The 21596-nt window shown below is 55.4% G+C and overlaps 2 protein-coding genes across 3 annotated transcripts; one reads left to right on the top strand and one right to left on the bottom strand.

Moving 5' to 3' along the window:
* Positions 1-1754: 1754 nt before the first annotated feature.
* Positions 1755-13573, top strand: RASGRP4 (RAS guanyl releasing protein 4; the record flags this gene model as incomplete). The annotated part of the gene is made up of 17 exons (XM_084256901.1): positions 1755-1792; positions 4051-4235; positions 4635-4764; positions 4884-4928; positions 5670-5801; positions 5885-6038; positions 7052-7225; positions 8381-8497; positions 9274-9549; positions 10945-11025; positions 11105-11209; positions 11352-11470; positions 11583-11727; positions 12470-12506; positions 12593-12724; positions 12828-13078; positions 13397-13573. Exons 1-17 carry the CDS (start codon positions 1770-1772, stop codon positions 13571-13573), a joined length of 2283 nt encoding a protein of 760 aa, XP_084113027.1. The 5' UTR covers positions 1755-1769.
* Positions 13574-14699: 1126 nt separating this feature from the next.
* FAM98C (family with sequence similarity 98 member C) lies at positions 14700-18296 on the bottom strand (the record flags this gene model as incomplete). 2 transcript variants are annotated; one of them, XM_084256678.1, is made up of 8 exons in its annotated part: positions 14700-14989; positions 15833-16000; positions 16337-16453; positions 16538-16615; positions 16804-17015; positions 17769-17903; positions 17982-18130; positions 18238-18296. In XM_084256678.1, the coding sequence occupies 8 exons, from the start codon at positions 18294-18296 to the stop codon at positions 14843-14845; spliced, it is 1065 nt and encodes a 354-aa protein (XP_084112804.1). In that variant the 3' UTR covers positions 14700-14842. The 2 variants fall into 2 exon arrangements, with proteins under 2 accessions (XP_084112804.1, XP_084112805.1); XM_084256679.1 differs by lacking the exons at positions 15833-16000; positions 16538-16615.
* Positions 18297-21596: the final 3300 nt, after the last annotated feature.

Raw genomic sequence — 21596 nt, 5'->3', positions numbered from 1 at the left:
AGTGATCCTATTTACATACAATTCAAATGCAGGTAAAGTGACTGTTGACAAACAGGCTGGTGGTAACCTTAGGGGGGCAGCACCGGGAAGGGGCACAAGGACACTGGGAGGGGAGGGGAATGTCCTGGTTCTTGATTTATGGACTTCATCCCAACTCTTGGCCTTAACTTTATAAAAATAAAAATAAAAATTTTTATTTTTATAAAAATTCTTTTACCTACATGTGTCATGCTTAACATATTTTTTCACTGAAGTACAAGACACAAATCATAATTGTTTCTTGAAATCTGATAATATGTGATATTGGTCATCCCTGCTTGAGAGGGAATGTGGGAGACTCTCTGGGGAGGGGACTTCCAGAAAGTTTACCTCTCTTTCTAACGTTTCCATAATCAGATAACACTCTTTAAGACGGTGTGAGAATCGAATGAGTTCATATTTTAATATTCAAAATATTTACCATACTGTGTGGTAAACAGTTGGTGCTACATAAGGGCTTGTGATAATGAAAGTAATGGTGAAAATGTTTTCTGGGGTACACGTGATTTTATTAAAACTAAACTAGGGGCCTCCCTGGTGGCACAAGGAGTTATAAAATGCAACCTGCAAAGCTGTCCACAGCCTCTGCAGCATGAGTTCAATCCCCTGGCCAGCCAGGAAGCAACCCACATGGCACAGCAGACCTCTCCTGCCTCGCCCGCTGCTCCCCTCAGCAGTGTATTTCAGTCTGCCTGTTCTGCTCCCCACTCTGTCTCTGGTGAATCCTCCCACCCCCTGCACCTCTGGCCTGTACCCCAGCTCTTGTATGCATAAATAAATAAATCTTTAAAAAAAAAAAAACTAAATCAGGAGGAAAAGAAACATACAAGGAAGGGCCTCCCTGGTGGTACAAGGGGTTAAGTGCAGAGCTGTGAAGCTGTTAGCTGCCGGGACAGTGCAGCCTCTGCAGTGCAAATTCGATCCCCAGCCAGCCAGGGAGCTGACCCACAAGGCGCAGCCGACCTCTTCTGACTCACCCGCTGCTCCCCTCAGCAGTGTATTTCAGTCAATCTGCCTGTTCTGCTTCCCACTCTGTCTCTGGTGAATCCTCTCACCTCCCACATCTCGGGCCTGTACCCAGTTTTTGAATGCATCAATAAATAAATCTTTTTTTTTTTTTGTGGGACCCTCGCCGGCGACCGGGGAACAAACCGGCGCTGCAGAGGTTGTGGGCAGCCTCGCAGCCCAGCGCTCAACTGCTGCGCCACCAGGGGAGGCCCAATCTTTTTTTTAAAAAAAAAAAGAAAGAAACATACAAAGAAATACAAAATGTATGTCTTGTGCATTTCCATCCAAACCCTTGTGCCCTGTATACCTATGTCCACACAGACTTGCAAGCTTTTCTTTTGAGTTTCCGTGTGTTTACATAAATGTGTCATATCCTTTTTTTAAAAACCTGCTTTATTGAAGTATAACAGAGAATCGTGGGTCTAGAGGCAGAAAGATGGGGGAGATAGAGAGGGAGCCTGCTGGGCACTGGGCATCAGGGGCAGAGGCCATCAGTACCGGAAACCTCAGCCTGAAGGGATCCCCCTGTAGGGGAGGGGGGGCCTTTGGTCTCTCCCCGGCCTCTTCCTTCCCCCTGGGTGGGGAGGGGCAGTTCCTCTTTCCTTCCCAAGCACTGAGGAGGCCCCAGCTCCCAAGGGGCTAAGAAGCTGGTGCATTGGCGAGGGGGAGGAGCTGAGCCACCTTCATGCAACACCCCCCTTACCCTCCAACCCTCAGGAAGTATGAACAGGAAAGACAGTAAGAGGTAAGAGGTCCAAGGAGAGGGGGCGCACCCTCAGCCCTGTGCAGCGGGCTGCGCTGCGTGAGAAGGTTGGGGAGGTGCTGACCAGGGGTTTGGTGGTGGGCCTTTCTGGGAGCAGGAACAGGGTGCCGAGTGGAAAGGGGTATCCCAGAACCCAGAGGCAGCTAGGGGCCGAGTCTTTTTCTTTTTAAAGATTTATCTATTTACGCATACGAGAACTGGGGTGCGGGAGGGTGAGAGGACTCACCAGAGACAGAGTGGGGAGCAGAACAGGTGGATCTACTGAAATGTAGTGCTGAGGGGGCCTGACCCTGCTCTCCCTGCAGTTTGAGCTGCCCTGCATCCCCCCCTTCCTAGCTCCCTAGCTGGGAGCCTCTGCCCTCCCTGGGGCTTTCCTGGTTCCCCAAGACAGTCACTGCCCTCTGGACTGGAAACTCTAGGCTCCTGCAGGGCCTTGCCCCGGGGGAGGGGAGCATGACGCAGGGCAAGGCGGTCCCCCACCTCTGAAGCCACACCTGGCTGCTCCAGACACTACAGGGGGCGAACAGTCTGCAGGTAAGGGCCTAGCAGCTGCTCCAGCAGGGAGTTCTGGAAGAGGTTTCTTCCACCAGCCACGCCTGCTCTGCAGTCCTCACGGGGTGACTGGGGCTGGCCCCTAGCCTGGGTAGCCCCTCCAGCCTCTCCCAGCATGTTTCAGATGGACAGAGGGGTTCCTTTCCCATCATATCCAGCAGTTTAGTGGTGGGGAAACAGCTGCCTCATTTTCTGGCTGTGTGGCCTTAGGTAAGTCATTTCGTTGTTTCGGGCCTCAGTTTCTTCTTCTGTCAATAGATTAAGCCTAGTCCCTCCTTGGAGAGATGTGTGATATGCAATCTAGGCCGTGGTTCTCAAGCCACAGGGCCACTGAAGGTTTGAAAAGCACAGGTCACCCAACGTTTCTGGCCTGTAGGCATAGGGCGGGGCCCGAGAATGTGCATTTATAGCTAATCCCCAGGTGGTGCTGGGGGTATTGTTTGGGGACCATGCTCTGGGAACCACTGACTTACAGAGGTTCTCATCTCTGGCCAGCGCGTCCTCAGTAGCAATAAATGCCAGCTGCCGTTCCACACCATTCAATACTGATTTCCTGAGCCCTTAGGATGTGCCAGGCATCTGGCAGTGTCCTTGTCGGGAGTGTCCCCCGATTTCTTGGCTCACCCCCATGCCGTGGGTCTGGCTCACGGCTTCTCCATCACTTTCTCTCTCAGCAGCTCAAGTTCAACTTTCCCATCTCTGCCAATTAACAGCCTGAGATCCCGAGGTCCCTGATTCCACACTTTTGAAGCTTAGCATTGAATGTTGGTAGTAAGTCCTGGGGAAGGCCCAAGGGTGACCCTCATTTTTTCCATGAGGAAACTGAGACCCAGAGCAATGCCATGACCTGCACAAAGTCACACAGGAGCAGAAATGTTCCCCATCTGTTTTTGTCTGACTAGTGCATCCCCAGGCCCCACGGCCTGGATTCTGTCCCTCCTTCCCCTACCTTGTCTGTCTCCATTACTCTCTTTCCCCAACTAGAACGCCAGCCTCGGGGAGGCACAAAGCAGCATGAGGGTTATTTTTAAACTTTCCTTGAAGCTGCCTCAGCCCCAGGGACCCCACCCAGCTCCCAAGGGCCCTAGCGAGGCCACGATGCACGCACAGCTTCTCTCCAGGCTGCAAAGCCAGGAAGCCAGTCTGGCAGCAAAGACTCAAGTTCTGCCAGAAGGACTGGTGGGCGGGTGGGGGGGGGGGTCTGTCACCTTAGTGGGGTCAAGGTGGAGGAAGATGGAGACATGAAATCTCAGGGGTCTGAGGGCCGGGAGAGGAAGGGAGGGGGTGCAGAAGAAAAGGGATTCTAAGGCAGCTCCCTGAAGGCTGTGTCTCCTATGGTGCCCCGAGGGGTAGGCAGGAAATTCAGGGGGTTTCTCTCCTGATTCCCTGGGAGGCCAGGGGTCTGTCACAGAAAACCTCCCTTCTGAGAGGACCATAAAGTCAAGGGGAATTTGGGGTCAGTGACTAGAGGGAGTCTTTATGACTCTCTGATTGGTTCTTAGTGGGAGGGGGACCCCAGTGATCTTTTCCCATAATTCCCTGGGGGCTTCAGGGGAGTCTTGAGGGTCTTTCCCCCTGATTCTCTGAAGGGGACAGAAGTTACCCTTGGAGTTAACCTGTAAGAGCAGAATTTGGGGGTTCTGCATGAAGGAATGGGTTCCCATGATCCCCTGGGGGTGTGCTCACAGGAAGTCCCACCAGGAATGCCTGGGGAAGACAGGGGGTCGGGGCCGGCCCCGACAGGCCCGCCGCCACAAGACGTGTCCCAGCCCCCGGGAAATCAGCAAGGTCATGGCCTCCATGGCTCTGGGCATGCTGAGCGAGGGCAGCTGCAGCGAAGATGAGCTGCTGGAGAAATGCATCCAGTCTTTCGGTGAGTGTCTCCTTCCTGGTACCCCCATCCATGGCTGGGCCAAGCACCCACCTCTCTCTGGGCCTCAGTTTAAGGGCATATAAAGTGGCGGTAGGGGTGTGCAGAATGAATTGCAACCTTTTTTGAGGCGGGTGAGAGAGACATCTGCATTTCTTCTTCCTGAGATGCACAGCGAAGGTCTCATATTACTTTGATCTTCAACCTAACTTCTGAGGCGCTGGCCTAGCCCATGCACCCCATAGACAAGGAAACTGAGGCACAAACTTAACTGAGGTTAAGCTGATTGCCCAAGTCATGCAGGTGGTCTCGGGTAGAGTGGCACTGGAACCAGGCGATCCAACCAGCTCTGGATGGATCATCTACTACCCAAGCAGACCGGTCTGCTTCCTCCCCCCCCAGACGCCGCTGGCAGCCTGTGCCGCAGGGACCACGTCCTCAACATGGTGCTGACCATGCACAGCTGGGTGCTGCCTTCTGCCCATCTTGCCAGCCGTCTGCTGACCTTATATCCTCCCAGGGCCAAAAGCACGTGTGCGGGGTGGAGGGCGGAGTGATGAGAGCCTGGGGGTGGGGATGGGGTGAGCAGGCAGATCTGGGGTACTGGATATCAGAGCCTTGACCAGAATTCAAGTACCAGGAGGCCACCAGAGACACACAAGAGCTGAGGCAGTTGCAAATCTGTCACCTGGTCAGGTAAGATTGCGCCAAGACCCCCACTAGCAGGACCCAAAACCCCCGCTCCACTTTCTCCCCAAAAAACACCTTCCAAAGACTCCTCTTCACCTCCTAGGAAACCCTAACCCTAAGTAGATCGTATAGGTGGGGAGCAGAGACGTCCTGCCCTGAGTCCCTAAATCCCCACCGCCCACATACCCCTGCCTAGCTTCCAGGACCACATTACTTTTTTTTTTTTTAAGTTTTATTTATGCATACAAGAGCTGGGGTACAGGTCAGGGGTTTGAGGGGTGAGAGGATTCACCAGACACAGAGTGGGGAACAGAACAGGCAGACTGACTGAAATACACTGCTGAGGGGAGCAGCGGGCGAGACAGGACAGGTCTGCTGTGCCATGTGGGTAGCTCCTTGGCCGGGGATCGAACTCCTGCAGCAGAGGCTGCGGACAGCTTCATAGCGTGGTGCTTAACCCCTTGTGCCACCAGGGAGGCCCCCAGGACCCTATTTTCTCCAAAATTTGTGCCAAGAGGCCCCAGCCTTGCTCCTAAGATAACCCCACCATCCTGCTTCCTAGAAATCCACTTTCACGCAATCACCCCAGTCTGTCTCCAATCCCACCCCCACAGAGCACCCCAGTCTGGTGCTTCTCTGAATCCCAACCTTCCAGAGACTCCCATCAGCCCAGCACCGGCCAATTCCTCAGTCCGAGACACCTTTACAGCGCTCCCCTCCCCCAAGGACACCTCATCCCACCCTCAGGTACTGGCTGACCCAACACCCTGAAGCGGTGCACCAGGAGCCCCAGTTAGAAGAGGTTATCGGTCGCTTCTGGGCCACTGTGGGTGAGGAGGGCAACTCAGCCCAGAGGAACCTGGGAGACTCCTCCAACCTGTGAGTTGGTCCCTCACCCTTCCATCCCCAGCCCCGCTCTGCCGTCTCCCTCCATACCCCACATCTACCCCCCTTTCTCCCAGTCTGAGTCCGGGCGGACCTGGCCCTCCACCACCCATGAGCAGCCCAGGTCTAGGCAAAAAGCGCAAAGTGTCCTTGCTTTTCGACCACCTGGAGACGGGGGAGCTGGCTCAGCACCTCACTTACCTGGAGTTCCGGTCCTTCCAGGCCATCACGGTGAGGACACCGCTACCCCTTCTGGGGAGGCGCTGGGGGCTGAGCCCAGGCAAGACAGAGAGGACCCCCGCGTAGGCGTTGGGCAGGGACCTCAAACTCTCAGCCCTGGGTGCTGGAGGGTCCAGGGAAATAAGTGAAACTGGATGAGCACAGAGCATCTGGGTTCACACCCCAACAGCCCCTTCTTATTCATGGAACTTTGAAGTAGTTTCTCGCTGGGACTCAGTCTTCTGGGTAAAATGGAGGTCATGAGACATCCCTGGATGGCTGGGGAACTAAGTGAATATGTCGATTTTAAAAATGCTGGTCGCAGTGGAGCATATAGCAAGGGCTCAACTCATGTTACTAATGTTTCACTTATTTGAGAAGCATTTAGATTCGCTGTGCCCAGGTCTATTTTCTGTAAAAGGGGAATTTAATAGTTCCTGTCTCTGTGGCTGATCGAGAGTAAGCGCGCACTTGTTGAATCGTTTGCAATTTCGAGATGTTACCTGCCCAAACCACAGTTTTGCATGCTTCAGCCTATAAGTGTGTTAGCCAGGGCCATCATCCGTTCAAAGGAAGGTGGGGATCTGGTTCCTAATGTGAAAACTTCCTGGTTGTAGACACACACACACACACACACACAGTGCAGAGGGTATGAAAGGCTGACCCCTCGGCAGAGCAAACAGACCTGGTTTCACATCCTCCCTGCCACCCTTCCCTTTGCTGACTGTAGAACAGTCCAGTGAAGAGCAACAGGCTGGACTTCCACCCTGACCCACGCCTGTGCGGCCCTGGCAAATTACTTACCTTGTCTGTGCCTCAATGCCCTCATCTGTACAATGGGAATATCGTAATATTCACGGCGATGTCAGGAGTAAGTGTCAGCTTGGTTGGAGGAAACAGATGGCAAAGGTCACTCCAGTTAGACCCGGCTAGAATATGGGATGAGATTGTGACTGGCCAGGGTGAGGGGTGTGAGCTGCCGGGCCTGGAAGCTATTGCCCACCTGAAGCCCACCTCACCCCCAGCCCCAGGACCTGCGGGGCTACGTTCTGCAGGGCTCTGTGCGCGGCTGCCCTGCCCTGGAAGGATCCGTAGGTCTCAGCAACAGCGTGTCCCGCTGGGTGCAGGTCATGGTTCTGAGCCGCCCCGGGCCTACACAGCGTGCTCAGGTGCTGGACAAGTTCATCTGCGTGGCACAGGTGAGGCCTGCCGCTGTCCTGCCAGTTCCCAGGGCACTCGCAATTACCTGACCCTCCCCTTGGCAGTTCAGATTCCCTGCCCCTGGGCCCCAGCGGGCCCTCAGGGTGGTAAAGCCATCCACCGCCTGGCTCCCCCATCACACCACACCCCCCACTCTGGCCCCACCCGTGCCCCTAGTAGAGCCTGGTCTAGGATGGCACTTCTTTCTGGCCTGGACTTCACTGTGTCAAACCCACCCCAGCCCCAATCCTTGGTCCTACATGTCCCTCCAGGGTTCCACCTCCAAAACTTCATGCCAGAACATTCTGTCCCCAAGGCAGTGAGAGCACCTCTATTATACCCCCACCTTTACATCACCCTCCATGCCAGTCCGTAGGCCCCAGGGGACCCTTCAGGACAATGACAGCATCTGTCAGCCCCACTTTAGTCCTCTCCCTGGCCCTGCCCCATTGCATCACGCCCCCTCATGTCCCCCGCCCCAAACCACTTCTTCAGAAAAGGGAAGCCCTCCTTCCCCCAATGTGGCCACACCCCCTTTTGTACTTCCTCGAAGACCAAGCCCTTCCTATGGCGCCTTCCAGTGCCTTCCTTCCTACTGCTGCTCCTCAGACCTGGGGTTCAGGGGTCTCCCTGCAGTCTCCTCAATCTGAGCATCTTCCATTTCTCCCTAACCCCACCTTTTCCCCAGTGACCTCCACCCTGGAAACTTGAAAAAGGGGAGGGTGAGGCAATTGTCCCAGGTACCTGGTGAACCACGCCTGTCTCTCACTCCACCGTATCATTCTGACCCCAGTTACCTCTGCCTGGCTCCTAACTCTGCAAGAACAGGTCTTCTGTCTTCCTCCCCTGATAGCTGGAACAGCCTGACTCCCAGGTCACTGAATGCCCCACACCTGCCTGATGCCAAAATCTGTCCAATTCCCCAGTGACTGACATGACTCCCCAACTTATTTCTGGCCTCACATCAAGCTGTCCCTTCCCCACATACCTGCCTGTGGCCCACTCCTGCCTGACACATATCAACTGTCTGATGCCCCTATCAGTCCCCACCTACACAGCCTGATACCCCAACTCATATGGAATACGCTCATCTGAACCCCAACTTGCCATCTGCCATGTAACACCCATCATCTCTGCCTTGCCCACCCTTCTAGAGGCTCCACCAGCTGCAGAATTTCAACACGCTGATGGCGGTCACGGGGGGCCTGTGCCACAGTGCCATCTCCAGGCTCAAGGACTCCCACACCCACCTGAGCCCTGACAGCACCAAGGTAATCCCCCGCCGCCCTCCCCAAAGTTCCAGCAACCAGTTAGACTAGTGCCCCCTTCCACTGGCCCTCGAGTCCCCTTAACCCCTGCCGAGGGCCCTGGAGCCACAGAGACCTTGCTCCTCCAAATCCAACAGGCCCCAGGCTTTCTCCTCCCTCCTCACCCACCCACCCACCCCTGTGCTGACCCTGCTTGGCTCCCCCTGTCTGGACAGCGGAGGGACACGCTAGCAAAGTGCTCACAGTCCAGGTGGAGAGTGAAATCACATGAGCAAAAGCGCCAACATTTGGGCTTCCTGGGAGAAGCACGGGTTGGGAGCGTCATGTCCTGGGAAGTGTGGGGAAGGAGTCACTCTGGAGATGGGTGTGCCTGAGGTCAGGAAGCAGCAGGAAACAGCGATGGAGACCCCATGGGGAAGACCCTGCTGAGCCTCGCAACTAGACTGCGGGTCTGGGGTGCCCGGATGGCCTTGGGAGCGAGGGGGGCTCTGGGAGTGAGGACAGCACCCGTCATCAGATTTGGGTTCTTGAAAAATCACTCTAGCCTGGGGGGTGGGGAATAGTGGGACCCTTCTGAGGTGGGGACCCGAGAGGAAGAACAGTCTGGAGAGATGCTGAGGCCCATGAGGGGCATACCTGAGATGTCCCAAGTGCCACTGCAGCCCTGGGGGTTTGGACCTCCCAGGAGGCTGCTAGGATACTCCCCTTCAGGGAGTCTATGGCAACAGAACTAGGCCCCCCAATAACATCTCCGGCCTGAACGCTCCCCTCCCACACAGGTCCTGCTAGAGCTGACTGAGCTCCTGGCCTCCCACAACAACTACGCCTGCTACCGCCGCACCTGGGCCAGCTGCACAGGCTTCCGGCTGCCTGTCCTGGGCGTGCATCTCAAGGACCTGGTGTCCCTGCACCAGGCACATTCCGACAGGTTGCCTGATGGCCGCCTGTACCTGCCCAAGCTCAACAGCCTCTATCAGCGGCTGCAAGAGCTAGCGGAACTGCAGAGGCAGCACCCCCCCTGCAGTGCCAATGAGGACCTGCTTCATCTGCTCACGGTGAGCTGAGCCCGCAGCTGCTGAGATTCAAGGCCCTGGGCGGTGAGGGGCAGCTCAACCAGGAAGACAGTGCTGGTATGCTGGGGCCTTGAAGCCAGAGCATCTAGGACTTTTTTCTAGCTGTGTGGCCTCAGGCAAGTCATGTAACCCCTTGGCCTCAGTTCCTCTATCTGCAAAATGGGAACAATAATAGGATGCACTTCAGAGAGTGGGTGAGAACAACCCATCAGTCCATCAGTCACGGGGAACGCTCTGTGAGCAATGTACTCCCCCCATATGCACCCCAGAAATCCAGTATCCATCTGTCTGAGCTGGGGATGGCTGTGGGCTTTCACACTCCTTAACCCCAAGGTTCTGAGCTTCTCATGCCACTAGTCCAGGAATGTAAGGCAAAAGCTCTAACAGTTACTGCTCATTCATCACGTGCCAGGCACCATGGTCAACACTATGGGTCCTTTGCTCCGCCTCATATCCTCACCCTGCAAGACTGTTATGATGCCCATTCTACAGACTGGGAAACTGAGGCCTACAGCGTCCCCTGCCTGCTGTCCCACAGCTGTGAAACCTGGGTTAGGACTCAGGCAGGCCAGCTTCAGAACCTGTGTGTGAACCCCACCACGCTGTGGCCTAAGACTGGACTGTGGGCTTCTGCTTCCATTTCATATTTTGTTTTATTTTTATACATAAAAATATACCTTCCAAGGAGCTATAAATTGAGAAAGATGGGGAATCTGAGGGCTGACTAGTCTAAGATGGAAAAGTTGAATTTCAAACTCCAAGACAAGGTCAGCCCAGGGCAAAATGGAAATGAGAGGTTCCTTATTCAGAATTCTTAAGAATTTCAAGATGGTGGCAGCTGGGCATTAAACAAAATGGGGGGGAGGGGCTCTTCGTAGTGGGGGACCTGCCTAGGAAGCTGGCCCTGCCTTACCCCACCTATGACAGGTACTTTAAGTCCTGTGTTTTGCTAAGAGGCCATCAGCCCAAATCGCACCAAGCACCTTCAGCAAGCCAAGCTCTGCATGCGACACAGAGGCTCAGGGCAGTGAGCAAACCAGGGAAAAACAATTGCTGTTTTTATGGGGCTGACGTCCTAAAGGGGGAAACAGCTGATAAAACAAAGCCAGTCAGTCTATGGTCCTCTACATGGTACGTGCCCTGGGAAAATGAAAGGCAAGGAAGACGAAAGTGCGGGGGTATTTAAGCATCCAAAAGGCTCGGCGAGAAAATGGTGTTTCTGGGATAGGAGCCCCGGGGATAGTGTGGATGGGGGCTCAGAGGGAGAGAAGGCCCAAGGGGACCCCAGTGAAGAGGGGCTGTGGGAAAAGGATGGGCATGGTCGGGCTATAGGTGGATGGGGCTAAGGAGTGTCTATAATGCCCTGCCTGCCCCCAGCTGTCCCTGGACCTCTTCTACACAGAGGACGAGATCTATGAGCTTTCTTACGCCCGGGAGCCTCGCTGTCCCAAAAGTCTGGTGAGATCCGACTCCTGACCTCTGCCCTCTGGCTCAAGCCCATGCTCTGACTCACTGTGCCCCTCTGCCCCTGCCTCAGCCACCATCCCCCTTCAAAGCGCCCCTGGTGGTGGAGTGGGCCCCCGGAGTGACTCCCAAGACCGACAGGGTCACCCTGCGTCGGCACGTGGAGCAGCTGGTGGAGGTAAGAGGGAGACTGTGGGTGGTCTCGGGGGCCAGGAAGGATGATGTCTGGACAGTCCCAAACTGGAGAGGGAACCTGAGGCCTTGGGGCTCATGACTCGGTCTGACTCGCCCTGACTCGCCCTGCCCATGCTCCTCCCAAGTCCGTGTTCAAGAATTATGACCCTGAAGGCCGAGGGACCATCTCTGCGGAGGACTTTGAGCGACTCTCAGGCAACTTCCCCTTCGCCTGTCATGGCCTCCACCCGCTTCCCCGCCAGGGGTAAGTGATCCTGCCTCCTGGGCCCCCCAAAACAGATGAGGATATTGGGGGCACCAGAACTCCTGGGTGTGGGAGGAGGGCCAGTCATGCTGAAGTGGGTCTCTGCTCCCAGGAGGGGCTCCTTCAGCCGAGAGGAGCTGACAGGGTACCTGCTCCGGGCCAGCGCCATCTGCTCCAAGCTGGGCCTGGCCTTCCTGCATACCTTCCATGAGGTCACCTTCCGCAAGCCCACCTTCTGTGACAGCTGCAACGGCTTCGTGAGCACCCTGCCCCCGCCTCGCCCTCATCTCCCCAGAAGGGCCCTAACTCCTCACAGCCAGCCCTGTCCTCCAGCACTCATGGTCCCTAGCCCCCAAAGAACCCCCAAATCCCAGAAAATCCTCCAGTCCTAACTCCCCCACCCACATTTCACATAAACCCTCAACACTGGGTATTGACTATATCCTGAATAATCTCGAAAGTCCAGAGATGCCCCCACCGCCATGACCTCCATTCTGGAGTGTTGCCAAATGATGGGGAGCATCTGAAACCCCAGAGCAGCTACAAAGCTGGCTAGATTACCTCCAAACAGGATCAATTTCCAAGTGTCCAGACTCCAGGTAATTCAGACCCTGAGTAATGTCCACAGTCAGGGTGTCCTCAAGCTCTGGATAACATCAGCCCTCAACCTCTAAGCCAAGACCAAGCCCCCAACCTTGCTTACTGTGCACGGCTGTAGGCTCAGGGGCCCGGCAGGGAACACCACTGACACAACCCTGCCCACGAAATTTATACTTGATTCATTACAAATGTTGCCTAATTCGCAGATCCAGGCCCTTGATCAGACTTGATCTCCCCAGACTTGAGATAACCTCCATATTCCTTTCATCTCCAGACTCCACCCTAGGCTTGATAATTTGCCAAACCTGGATGGTGTCCACACTTCCCGTCTCCCGCACCCCTCCCCCTGACCCCAGCCATCCCTCCCCAAGGGTAACCTGTTCAGCTTTCTCTTTGCAGCTCTGGGGTGTCACCAAGCAAGGCTACCGCTGTCGGGGTGAGTGGGGGAGTCCAGGACCTGCAGGCTGGAAAAACAGGGGTACAGACTGGGTCTCTGGTCACTAACTGCTCACCTTCCCCTAGACTGCGGGCTGTGTTGCCACAAGCAGTGCAGAGACCAGGTGAAGGTGGAATGTAAGAAGTCAGGGACCAAGGGCGATGGGAGCCCCCCGGGAGCCCCCATCCCACCACCCACACCCACCCATGCCAACTATGGTAAGACCTTAGGTGTACCTGGCCCGGGCAGGGGTTCTGGGGGTTAACTCCGGAGTCCTGAGACCCTCTCATCATACCCACATCCCTTCCTTCCAACAAAAAGGCACCGAGGACAATCTCCCCTTCACAGTATGCCTGGACCCTGAGACTGGGCGCCACCTTTGCAATGCCTGGACCCAGACAGAGCCCCCACACCCCTCCTGGGAACCAGAGACGGTAAGTAGGAGCTGTCCCAGCTGGATGTGGGGAGAGCAGGCCCTGAGCCTGAGGGAACCCAGACAAATTGTTGGAAGCAGAGAAAAGCAAAAATGCGCAAAAGTCCCCAATGACTTGCACGGGAGGGCAGAAACACTGGTTGCTTTGCAAGGGTAATATTAAAATAGAAATTTCGGTATGTTGGAGGGCAGGAAAGTAACCACTTGCAGGACAGAAAAGGGACTTAGGGAGGAAAAAAAGACAGAAAACAATACAATGGCCAAAAGGAGGCTGAATAGGAGTGCCAGTGCCAATGAAGTAGATTCCACTACGCAAAGGGAGATGCTGGGGGGTGGGGGGAGGGGTACACAGGGGATATTCATGCATCTACTTAAGTCTGGGTGAGACCAGATGGGTAGTGAAGATCTCTGAGGAATGGCCGACCCCCTACATCACCCAGTGTCTCCCTCCTTCCAGGACCCCCTCCCAACCAGCACCCCGACGACCATCCAGTCCTCCAAGCAGAATTCCCAGACATCACCTCCGTCTTCTCTGCACCGCTCCCCTCCCCCAAAGTCAGTTCCACCTTCTGGTACTCAGCCTGCAGGGGAGCCCCCACTGGCCTCACCTCGTCCCCGGCACCGCTTTCGCTGATGTGTCCATCGTCTCTTACCCCAAAGAAGGATTTTTCTTCTTTGGCATCAGAGTGGCGCCTAATCATCTTCCCTTTTCCTGCCCACGGTACCTGTGCAGCTCCCCACCGGATCCATCCAGACTTAGACATCATCTCCCCGACTCCTTAAATCTCCATATTACAGATGAGGAAACTGAGGCTCAGTGGGGTTAAGCTGCTCCACCGAGGTGGCAGACGCCTAAGCATTGGAGACCGGACTCTGCTGTCTGCTCTTAAATGAAAGCTCTTGGCCAGAACGCTACACTGACAGGCAATGTGGCTGGGTGGGCAGACTTCCAAACTGCAGTTCCAGAGAGAAGGTTGTAGAAGGGGTGGGACAGGGAGCCTGTGAACACCTGATCGCACCATGTCCCTCCGGGGCCCAGAGCACTCCATGCCTCCGTCTCAACGCAGGGCAAAAGCCAGTCCTTGCTAAAGCCCGCCCCACATCCTGCCCCTAACACCTCCCGGCCTCCCCTCCCACCACTTGCCTCCTGCTTCAGCTGCTTCAGCTGTTCCAGCCCCAGTGATCCCCAAACATGCCAAACACACTCCTACCTCAGGGCCTCTGCACCGGTCGTTCCCTCTGCCTGCAACGCTCCTCCCCAGAGGCCCTCCTGGTTCTGTCTTTGGGACTTAGCTCAAGTGTCACCTTCTCGGTGAGGCTTCCCTCCCCTGACTATCCTCAAAGTCACAGTCCCCCCATCCCCATCCTGCCTCCCCACCCTGCGTGATTTTTCTCCAAAGTCCTTTCCCCACATCTGACAGACTGCATTTTACCCTATGTATTTCATTTAATGTCTGCTGCCTCTCACCAGAAATATCAGCTCCAAGAGAAAAGAGCTTTTTATTATCTGTACCTCCCATTGTGCCCCCAGTACCTGGAACACGGGTGGCACAGGTGCCCGACTGATGTCTGCCCCATGCTATGTGTCTCCCTCCCTATGCCCTCAGGAAGGCAAAGACGTGTTCCTGAGGAGCAAAGAGCGCCTAGCTCTCCTCAGACCCAGTACCCCTCACCTGGCCCCCACAGAAATGGGTCCTACTACTGTCAAATATTACATTTATTTTTCAGAGAACCTTGCTGCTCAGTGGTAGATGAAGGAAGGACAGTTGCAACCTCAGGAACAAGGTGTGTGGGGCCTAGGTGTCAGGTGCCAAGAGAAACCCTCAAACTGACTCCCCAAAGATTGTCAATGGTGTCAGCCTTTCACAGAGGACGCCCCTCCAGCCCCCAGACTGCCAGTCCTTTACTTCTTCTTCTTCTTCTTGCGGCCCCAGCACTGGCGGCCTGCCCTTCGCCCACCTCCGTCCTCTCTTCTGCTCTGCCAGCTGGGCATGGGCGCTTCCAGCTCATTGGGGCGGCCCCCCCGGTCTGGCACGCTGCCCATAAGCACCTGAGAGTTGATCAGATTTAAGTTCCCAAGGGAAAAAAAAAAAAAAAAGGATCTTGGACCAGGATGCCAGAGTCACAGGAGCAGCATGAGGTTGAAAAAGGAAGGGCAATTGCTGGCAATGGGGGTATAGTGCTAGGGAATGGGGGGGCTAGATTGGTGGAAGACACAGACCTGGATTCCAGGGGCCTTAGCAAGAGGGGGAAGGGCAGAGATCCAAGTCGCCACCAAAATTAACAAGAAAACAAAGACACTTCAACTTATGTCTATTTCATGTATGGGGCTTTCTAGCAAGCCAGTGTTATTGTTTTTCTCCCTAACTAGCCACCACTTCCACATCACCTGTAATGTTGTTTGCTTACCTTGAAGTAAATAACTTTTTTTCTTATGTTTTGCCTCACTCTTTACTGAGCTAGACATTATTCATCAAGAATTCACATAAGTATTAGTTATTCAAACAGGGGCATGAAGCTAAATACCTAATCATTTATACAAAGGTTCTTTGCGCTTTAAAATGGTTAAAAATCAATATAATAGACAAGTTGAGGTGGTAGGGAATGATTGTAAGTCAAAGTTGGAGAAGCAGGCAAGGGCTCAGTAAACAATTGGACTTTGTTTTGAAAGCACTAGGAAGCCACAGAAGGGTTTTGAGCTAGGGAAGTGCATGGTCAGATTTCTGTGTGAGCAATGTCCTTCTAGCTGCCATGTGCACAGGGTGGATGAGAGGCGGTGAGTCCAGAGCCCAGGAGTCCAGGCAGAGAAGACAAGGCTGGGCCAGGGCAAAGGCTGGAAGGCCAGTTTAAAGAGCCAAGGATGTAGGTCCCTCCCCCACACCCAGGTGCCCACCTTGTTGATGGCACAGCAGGTCCCTTGACGGGCAGCCTTGCTGGTGGCTGGGACAAGACGAGATAGGTCAGCTCGGGCCGCCAGGACATGTGCGATGGAGACCTCTGATTCTGGGGTCAAAGCCTCTCGAATTGGAGTCAGCACTGCCTTCATGGCCTCTCCTTGGGCCTGGGAAGATGTGGCACATGGAGAAGGTGCCCAAGAGCCCTCCCCAGGTGAGATCTGTCATCTCAGAAGCATCTCTTCCCCATTCAGGGTCTCACTTCCCACATCTCTAAATAAGAAGTATTGTTCTGAAGACACTCCCAGCTCAGGGGGACACCTAGACTCTAGAATGCTATGGGGACTGTGAGATCCTAGAACCCCAAACCCCACAAGGTTCTAAAATGTTCTGTCTCAGAACCTTCAAGGTGGTAAACTCCTGGCCCTCATTCCTCCTCCCTGGGGCTGTTGTCCCCCATCCCCCACCCCCTCCATGCTTCTACCAAAGTCCTGTGCCCACACCTCTGAGCGATCGCTCCAGTGGAAAGCAGATGTCGTGAGGTCCAGGCGGGTGAGGAGGAGACAGCGGCGGCAGTGGTACTGAGTGTGCAGGCTTTGGGACAGAAACTGCAACGCCTCCTGGGGGGAAAGATTTCAGTTGTGACAGGGGTACCCCTCGCTCCCACCTCTGGATGAGATCGCATACAATCATACACAGCTTACCCATCTGGGTGCATCCAGCGGGTGGCTGAGGAGGGGCTGCAAGGACTCCGGGGGCAGGGAAGGTAGAAGCTCCGAGATCTGAGGGGAGAAGGAAGAGCCTGAGACTAAGTGGGCAGAAACCGGATGGACGCTATGTGGACTCCTGTTCCCCACGGTCCTGAGGACCCAGAACACGGAATCAGAAAACAGCAGTGTGGCTGGGACAGCCCTCCAGGAGCACTTGTGGAAAAAGGGTTCAGGGTGCGGATGGGGCTTCGGCTTTCTACCTTGGCATGCAACTCCCGCAGCAGCCCACTGGCGCTGGCGGGGTTCCCCGGCGTGGGTCTGGGTAGCCCCAGGGCCTGGAGTGTCAGGAGCAGCTCCTGGACCATGCCAGTTTCCTCTTCACCTCCCTCCCCACGAGGCGGCGCATGCCTAGCATCCAGCCTGGGGTGCAGGCGGAGGAGGCGGGCAGCCTGGAGCTCGGAGCAGAGAAAGCCTAAAAGTAGAGAAAGGGAATGGCGTAAACTAGGTGGGCTGTCACCCCACCCACAGGGGTCTAAAACCTCCAAAATATTCAAAAACCTCTCAATATATAGTTTCGACCATCTAGAACCTCGAGGAAACCTCCAGAATAGTTTCAGATTTCTCCTCGGAATTCGAGTCCTGCCCACTTCAAAACTACCAGTCAGGGGCCTCCGGGTAGCGCAATGGTTGAGCGCTGGGTTGCAAAGCTGCCCACAGCCTCTGCAGCGCTGGTTCGATCCCCGGCCACCGGGTGATGGTCCCACATGGCGCGCAGACCTCTCCTGCCGCCCGCTGCTCCCCTCAGCAGTGTGCTTCGGTCCTTCTGCCTGCTCTGCTCCCCGCTCTGGCTCTGGTGAATTCTCTCACCCTCCCGCGCTTCTGACTGTGCCCAGTGCTTGTATAAATAAATAAATAAATCTTAAAAAAAAAAAAAAAAGATAAAGAAACTACCAGTCCGGGTGCCTCTAAACCAACCCACGTGAGCTCCGAGATCCGCTAGCAAAGTTCTAACCCTGCCCACAGCGGCGCCCTAAGCCCGCCCCCATGCTCCGGCCCCACCCACTTCGGGCCCCGCGCCCACCCACATCAAAGGTGGGCCGACCACGCCCCTACAAAAGTCTGACCACGCCCCCTCAGGAACCCAGGCCCATGCCAGCGCCTAGGGCCCGCCCCCTCGATGCTGAGGCCCCGCCCACTTCCGCATCCCCGGCCCGCCCCGGCTCACGCAGCAGGCGCAGGCCCGCGCCGGGCTCCCGCAGCGCGGCCGCGCAGTCTCCGCCGCGGAGCGCGCGGTCGGGGCAGTGCAGCTCTCGCAGCAGGCCGGCCAGCTGTCGCAGGAATTCCTCCTCGGCGCCGGGGCCTACACGAGGCGCAGACGTCAGGGCGCGGCGGCGGCTCGGGCGGCTCCACCCCTCCGACCCTCCCGCTCCGCACGTACAGTGGCCGGCGCGCAGCGCCTCCGCGCCCTCCTCTCGCTCCTGCTCCAGGGCGCCCAGAGTCGCCAGCTCCGCCGCCAGCCGCGCGCACAGCTCCCTGAAGTCTGGGCACCAGGTGCCCAGAGACGCCGCCCCCGGGAAACCCTCATAGCTGCGGTGGGGCCGAGGCGGCGGGAAGGGGTGGGAAAGGTCAGTAAGGGCGTCTGAGGACAAACCTGCCCCTTCCTGCACCCACCAGTCACACCCGGCTCCCCTTACCCCAGGGCCAGCAGGTCCCGGGCCACCGAGGCTTCCTCCCGCGCCTCCGCCCCCTCCATGAAAGCGCCTCCTCTTCGCCAGGCGCGCGCCCCCTGCCGGCGGGTAGCGGGCTCCGCCCCAGGAGGCTGTGCGCACCCGCCCCCTCCACCGACCAATCAGTCTCTCCCGCTGCGGGCCTGCGGCATTCCAATTGGCGCAGGAGAAGCAGGGCCCGCCCCCGGCCGGCCCGCGCCGAGACCTAGAGCGCCACCCTCCGGGAGGCAATGGAAATGCAGAGAGCCGGGTCAGTTTCCCGGTCGTCGGACCAGCCGGCGGGCGTGCGCGCTGTGGCCACCTAGACGCAACCTCGGGTTTCCTTTTCCTCAGCCTCCCTCCGATGCCCTTTGCTCTAAAGCACCCGACACCAAGTGTTGTTCTCCCACTTGCGTCCCAAATCCAGAAACGTGTTTTCTCTTTTCCCATTTAGGGTTGGCACTATGTCAGGGTGCTAGGAATCCCGGCCACACATGCACTGACCAGCGCTGGCCTTTCTCCTTGATCGCAATGCGCGCCGCAGGGTTTCGCGCCCGCCCCCGCTACGCCTTGGAGAGGGAGCAGGTGCGGTCTACCAGCGAGATGAAAGCGCTGCCCCAGGAGTCAGGCAAACAAGGGAAGGGTGTGACCCCACCACTCACCACCGCGGTGTCCCCGCCGATTTGCTTCTTACCTGTACAATAGAGACGATGACAGTACGCTTGCGAGGGTTAGAGTCCTGTGTGTGTTTAGTAGCACGTAGAGGTTACTCGGTTAAGGAAAACAATTTATATTGGACATTTTGTGTGTGCTACTGGATTAAGTATCTCCCTTTTACACAGAAAAGGGAGGTTCCTCCAGGCATCAATAGCGCGTGATAGTGCTAGGACTTTTTCAGGTCTGATTCCAAAGTGCGTGCTTTTTAACCAATCCACTTATTACTGTTATTACTGGTATAGTAATAATTTATTCCAAATATCCACGTGAGGAGGTGTGAATCTATTCCCCTAAATTATGTAAACTCGTGTAAACCTGTGTTTCCTCCATAAAGGAAAAAAAAAATTAATGGCTGAACACAAAAAAAGTAAAAATAAAATTGTTTCAGAACTAATCTCTTTTCAACTCGATCCCTGTCTCCAGAAGTGCCTAGATCCTTCTGCTGGCAGCAGGGATAGGCTGGAACCCCCAGAAGAACAAGAGCTGGACATAGTTCCTCAAGGGTAGAGCCTGCCTTTAATCTGATTCCTCCATAGCCTTGCCTACCCCAAACTGGTACTCACACAGCCATTTGCTGACTTTAAGAAACATTTAAAATTGCTCAGGCCAAAACCTGAAAGTCATAACCTTGACTCCTCTCTTCTATTGAACCCCAAATCTAAGTTTGTGGTCTTTACCTTCAAAACCAATCCAATATCTGCCCACTTCTCCCCATCTCCACCGCTGTCACCCTGGTCCAGGGCACTGTCATCTCCCCCTCCTTAGATCCCCCCCCACCTCCCCCCCTCCAGCTGTTCCCCACAGCCAGACAGAGGGAACCTGTGAACACCTGAGTTGGCCCAGGTGTTTGGATCCTTCCTGTAGCCCCATCTCTGGGCAACACCAAATCCATGCAACGACTTGCACGACCGTGTGGATCTGCCTGTTCACCTCTCTGTCTAATTCCTCCTCTTCGCTTTCTCCCCTCCAAGCACTCCCTTGAAGTCGCTCAGACTTACCAGGCATGCTCCTCCCTCAGAGTCTTGCACTGACTCTTCCCTCTACCCAGAACGCTCCTCCCACAGACATCAAGGGACCCCTGTCCCCCTTTAGGGCTTTATTCAAATGCCAGCTCCACGGTGAGGCCCAACCACTCCGGCTACAATTGACTTTCTCTCCCAGTTCCACTTTATTTTTCCCTCGTAGTAGATATCATTTCTAACCTGTCATTTATTTGGTGTCTCCTCCACTAGAAAGTTCCTAGTGGGGAAGGATTTTTGTCTGTTCTGATCACTGTCTTCTCAAAGAGCCTAGTACCAGGCTTGGCATATAATGTAATGGGTGTTCAATAAATATGCTTGTTGAGTGACTGTATAAAACTCAGCTAGAGTTCTGCTTGGAATTAAAGGACGTGATGGAGAATTTGAAGAAGCAATCAGGTTAGGGGTTCAGGAAGTGAGTAGATGGGGGCGCATCAATGCAAATAAAGAACACAGGCTGAGACTTTGTCACAGACATTTCTTGGAGTGGATCTCTCATGCCCCCTCCCCCGGATGACAAATCTGGGTCTTTGGCCCCCATCATTTCAGCCTGTACTGACAATGACAATATTGAGGTCACAGACTGGCTTGGTATCAAGATCAGGAAGATAAGTGTCAGGGTGCCTCCCCCAAGTATGGGGGCCAAGCATCTGATCTGAGGGGCTAGCAGTGGGAAATTGGGCCTGGGGACACCAGGGTCTGAGGTCTTCCTGGCTCCCAGGGTCAGCCCTCCACGCACCCCTGATTTGGGGGTGATGAAGAGTAATCATGGATCAGAGGTGGGTATCAGCTGGGAGCAGGACTGGGAGACCTGGGAGAGGCGGTGCTGGGAGGTGGGGGCTGGGGAACCTTCCCCAAGGCCCCACCACTTCATCCGCAGATCCCACAGCACCGTACAGCACTCTGGTCCCCCGTCCCACCCCTCCCCAAAACGAGGTAGGTTAAGAATGGAGCTTCCCCCCCGCCCACCACGGAAGGGAGGAGACCGAGGCACAGAGAGGGGGATGGGAACCCAGGCTGGCCCAGCCCCCCCAGTCCCTCCACCCTCAGCTCTGGTGGGTCTGACAGTGATGAGAGACGGGCAGAGTGGGGATGGGAGGGACACCCCCCTGTCTCTTACCCACCCCCGGGTCTGGCTGGGAGAGTTGAATCTCACAGGTTCCGGATGTAATAAATAGTTAATAATTTAAAAGAAGTGACAGAAGGATCTATTCTGGCCCCCCTGATCTATCCATTCAACTCCACAGTGCCATCCAAGTCAGGGTAACTAGGAAAGGTAAGTGCACGTTTCCAGATGCTTGAGACTAGATGCAGATCCCAAGCCTGTGTAACATTGAGAGTGTCTTGCTCCAAGACCTTGATTCTTCCCTGCCCCTCCCCGAATAAAGGCCATCAGATCTGAGGTACCCTGGAAGCCCTAGGCCACTTGAGGCGAAGAGACCATGGCACCTCCCTTCTCCAGAAGAAGGGTCTCAAACTTTCCACAGCCACCCTCAACTCTAAGATGGAAGGGAAGGGGCTAAGAGAGAATGTGCAAGGCTGGGGACTGCTGTGTGTATGCATACCAGCAGAGCCAGTTAACCCCAAAAGATGCCTTAGAAACACACCTTC

The sequence above is a fragment of the Talpa europaea genome (assembly GCF_964194135.1).
Source record: "Talpa europaea genome assembly, chromosome: 16".
Classification (NCBI taxonomy): domain Eukaryota; kingdom Metazoa; phylum Chordata; class Mammalia; order Eulipotyphla; family Talpidae; genus Talpa; species Talpa europaea.
Note: the sequence above shows the minus strand (reverse complement) of the source record. Positions and strands in the feature narration are given on the sequence as shown.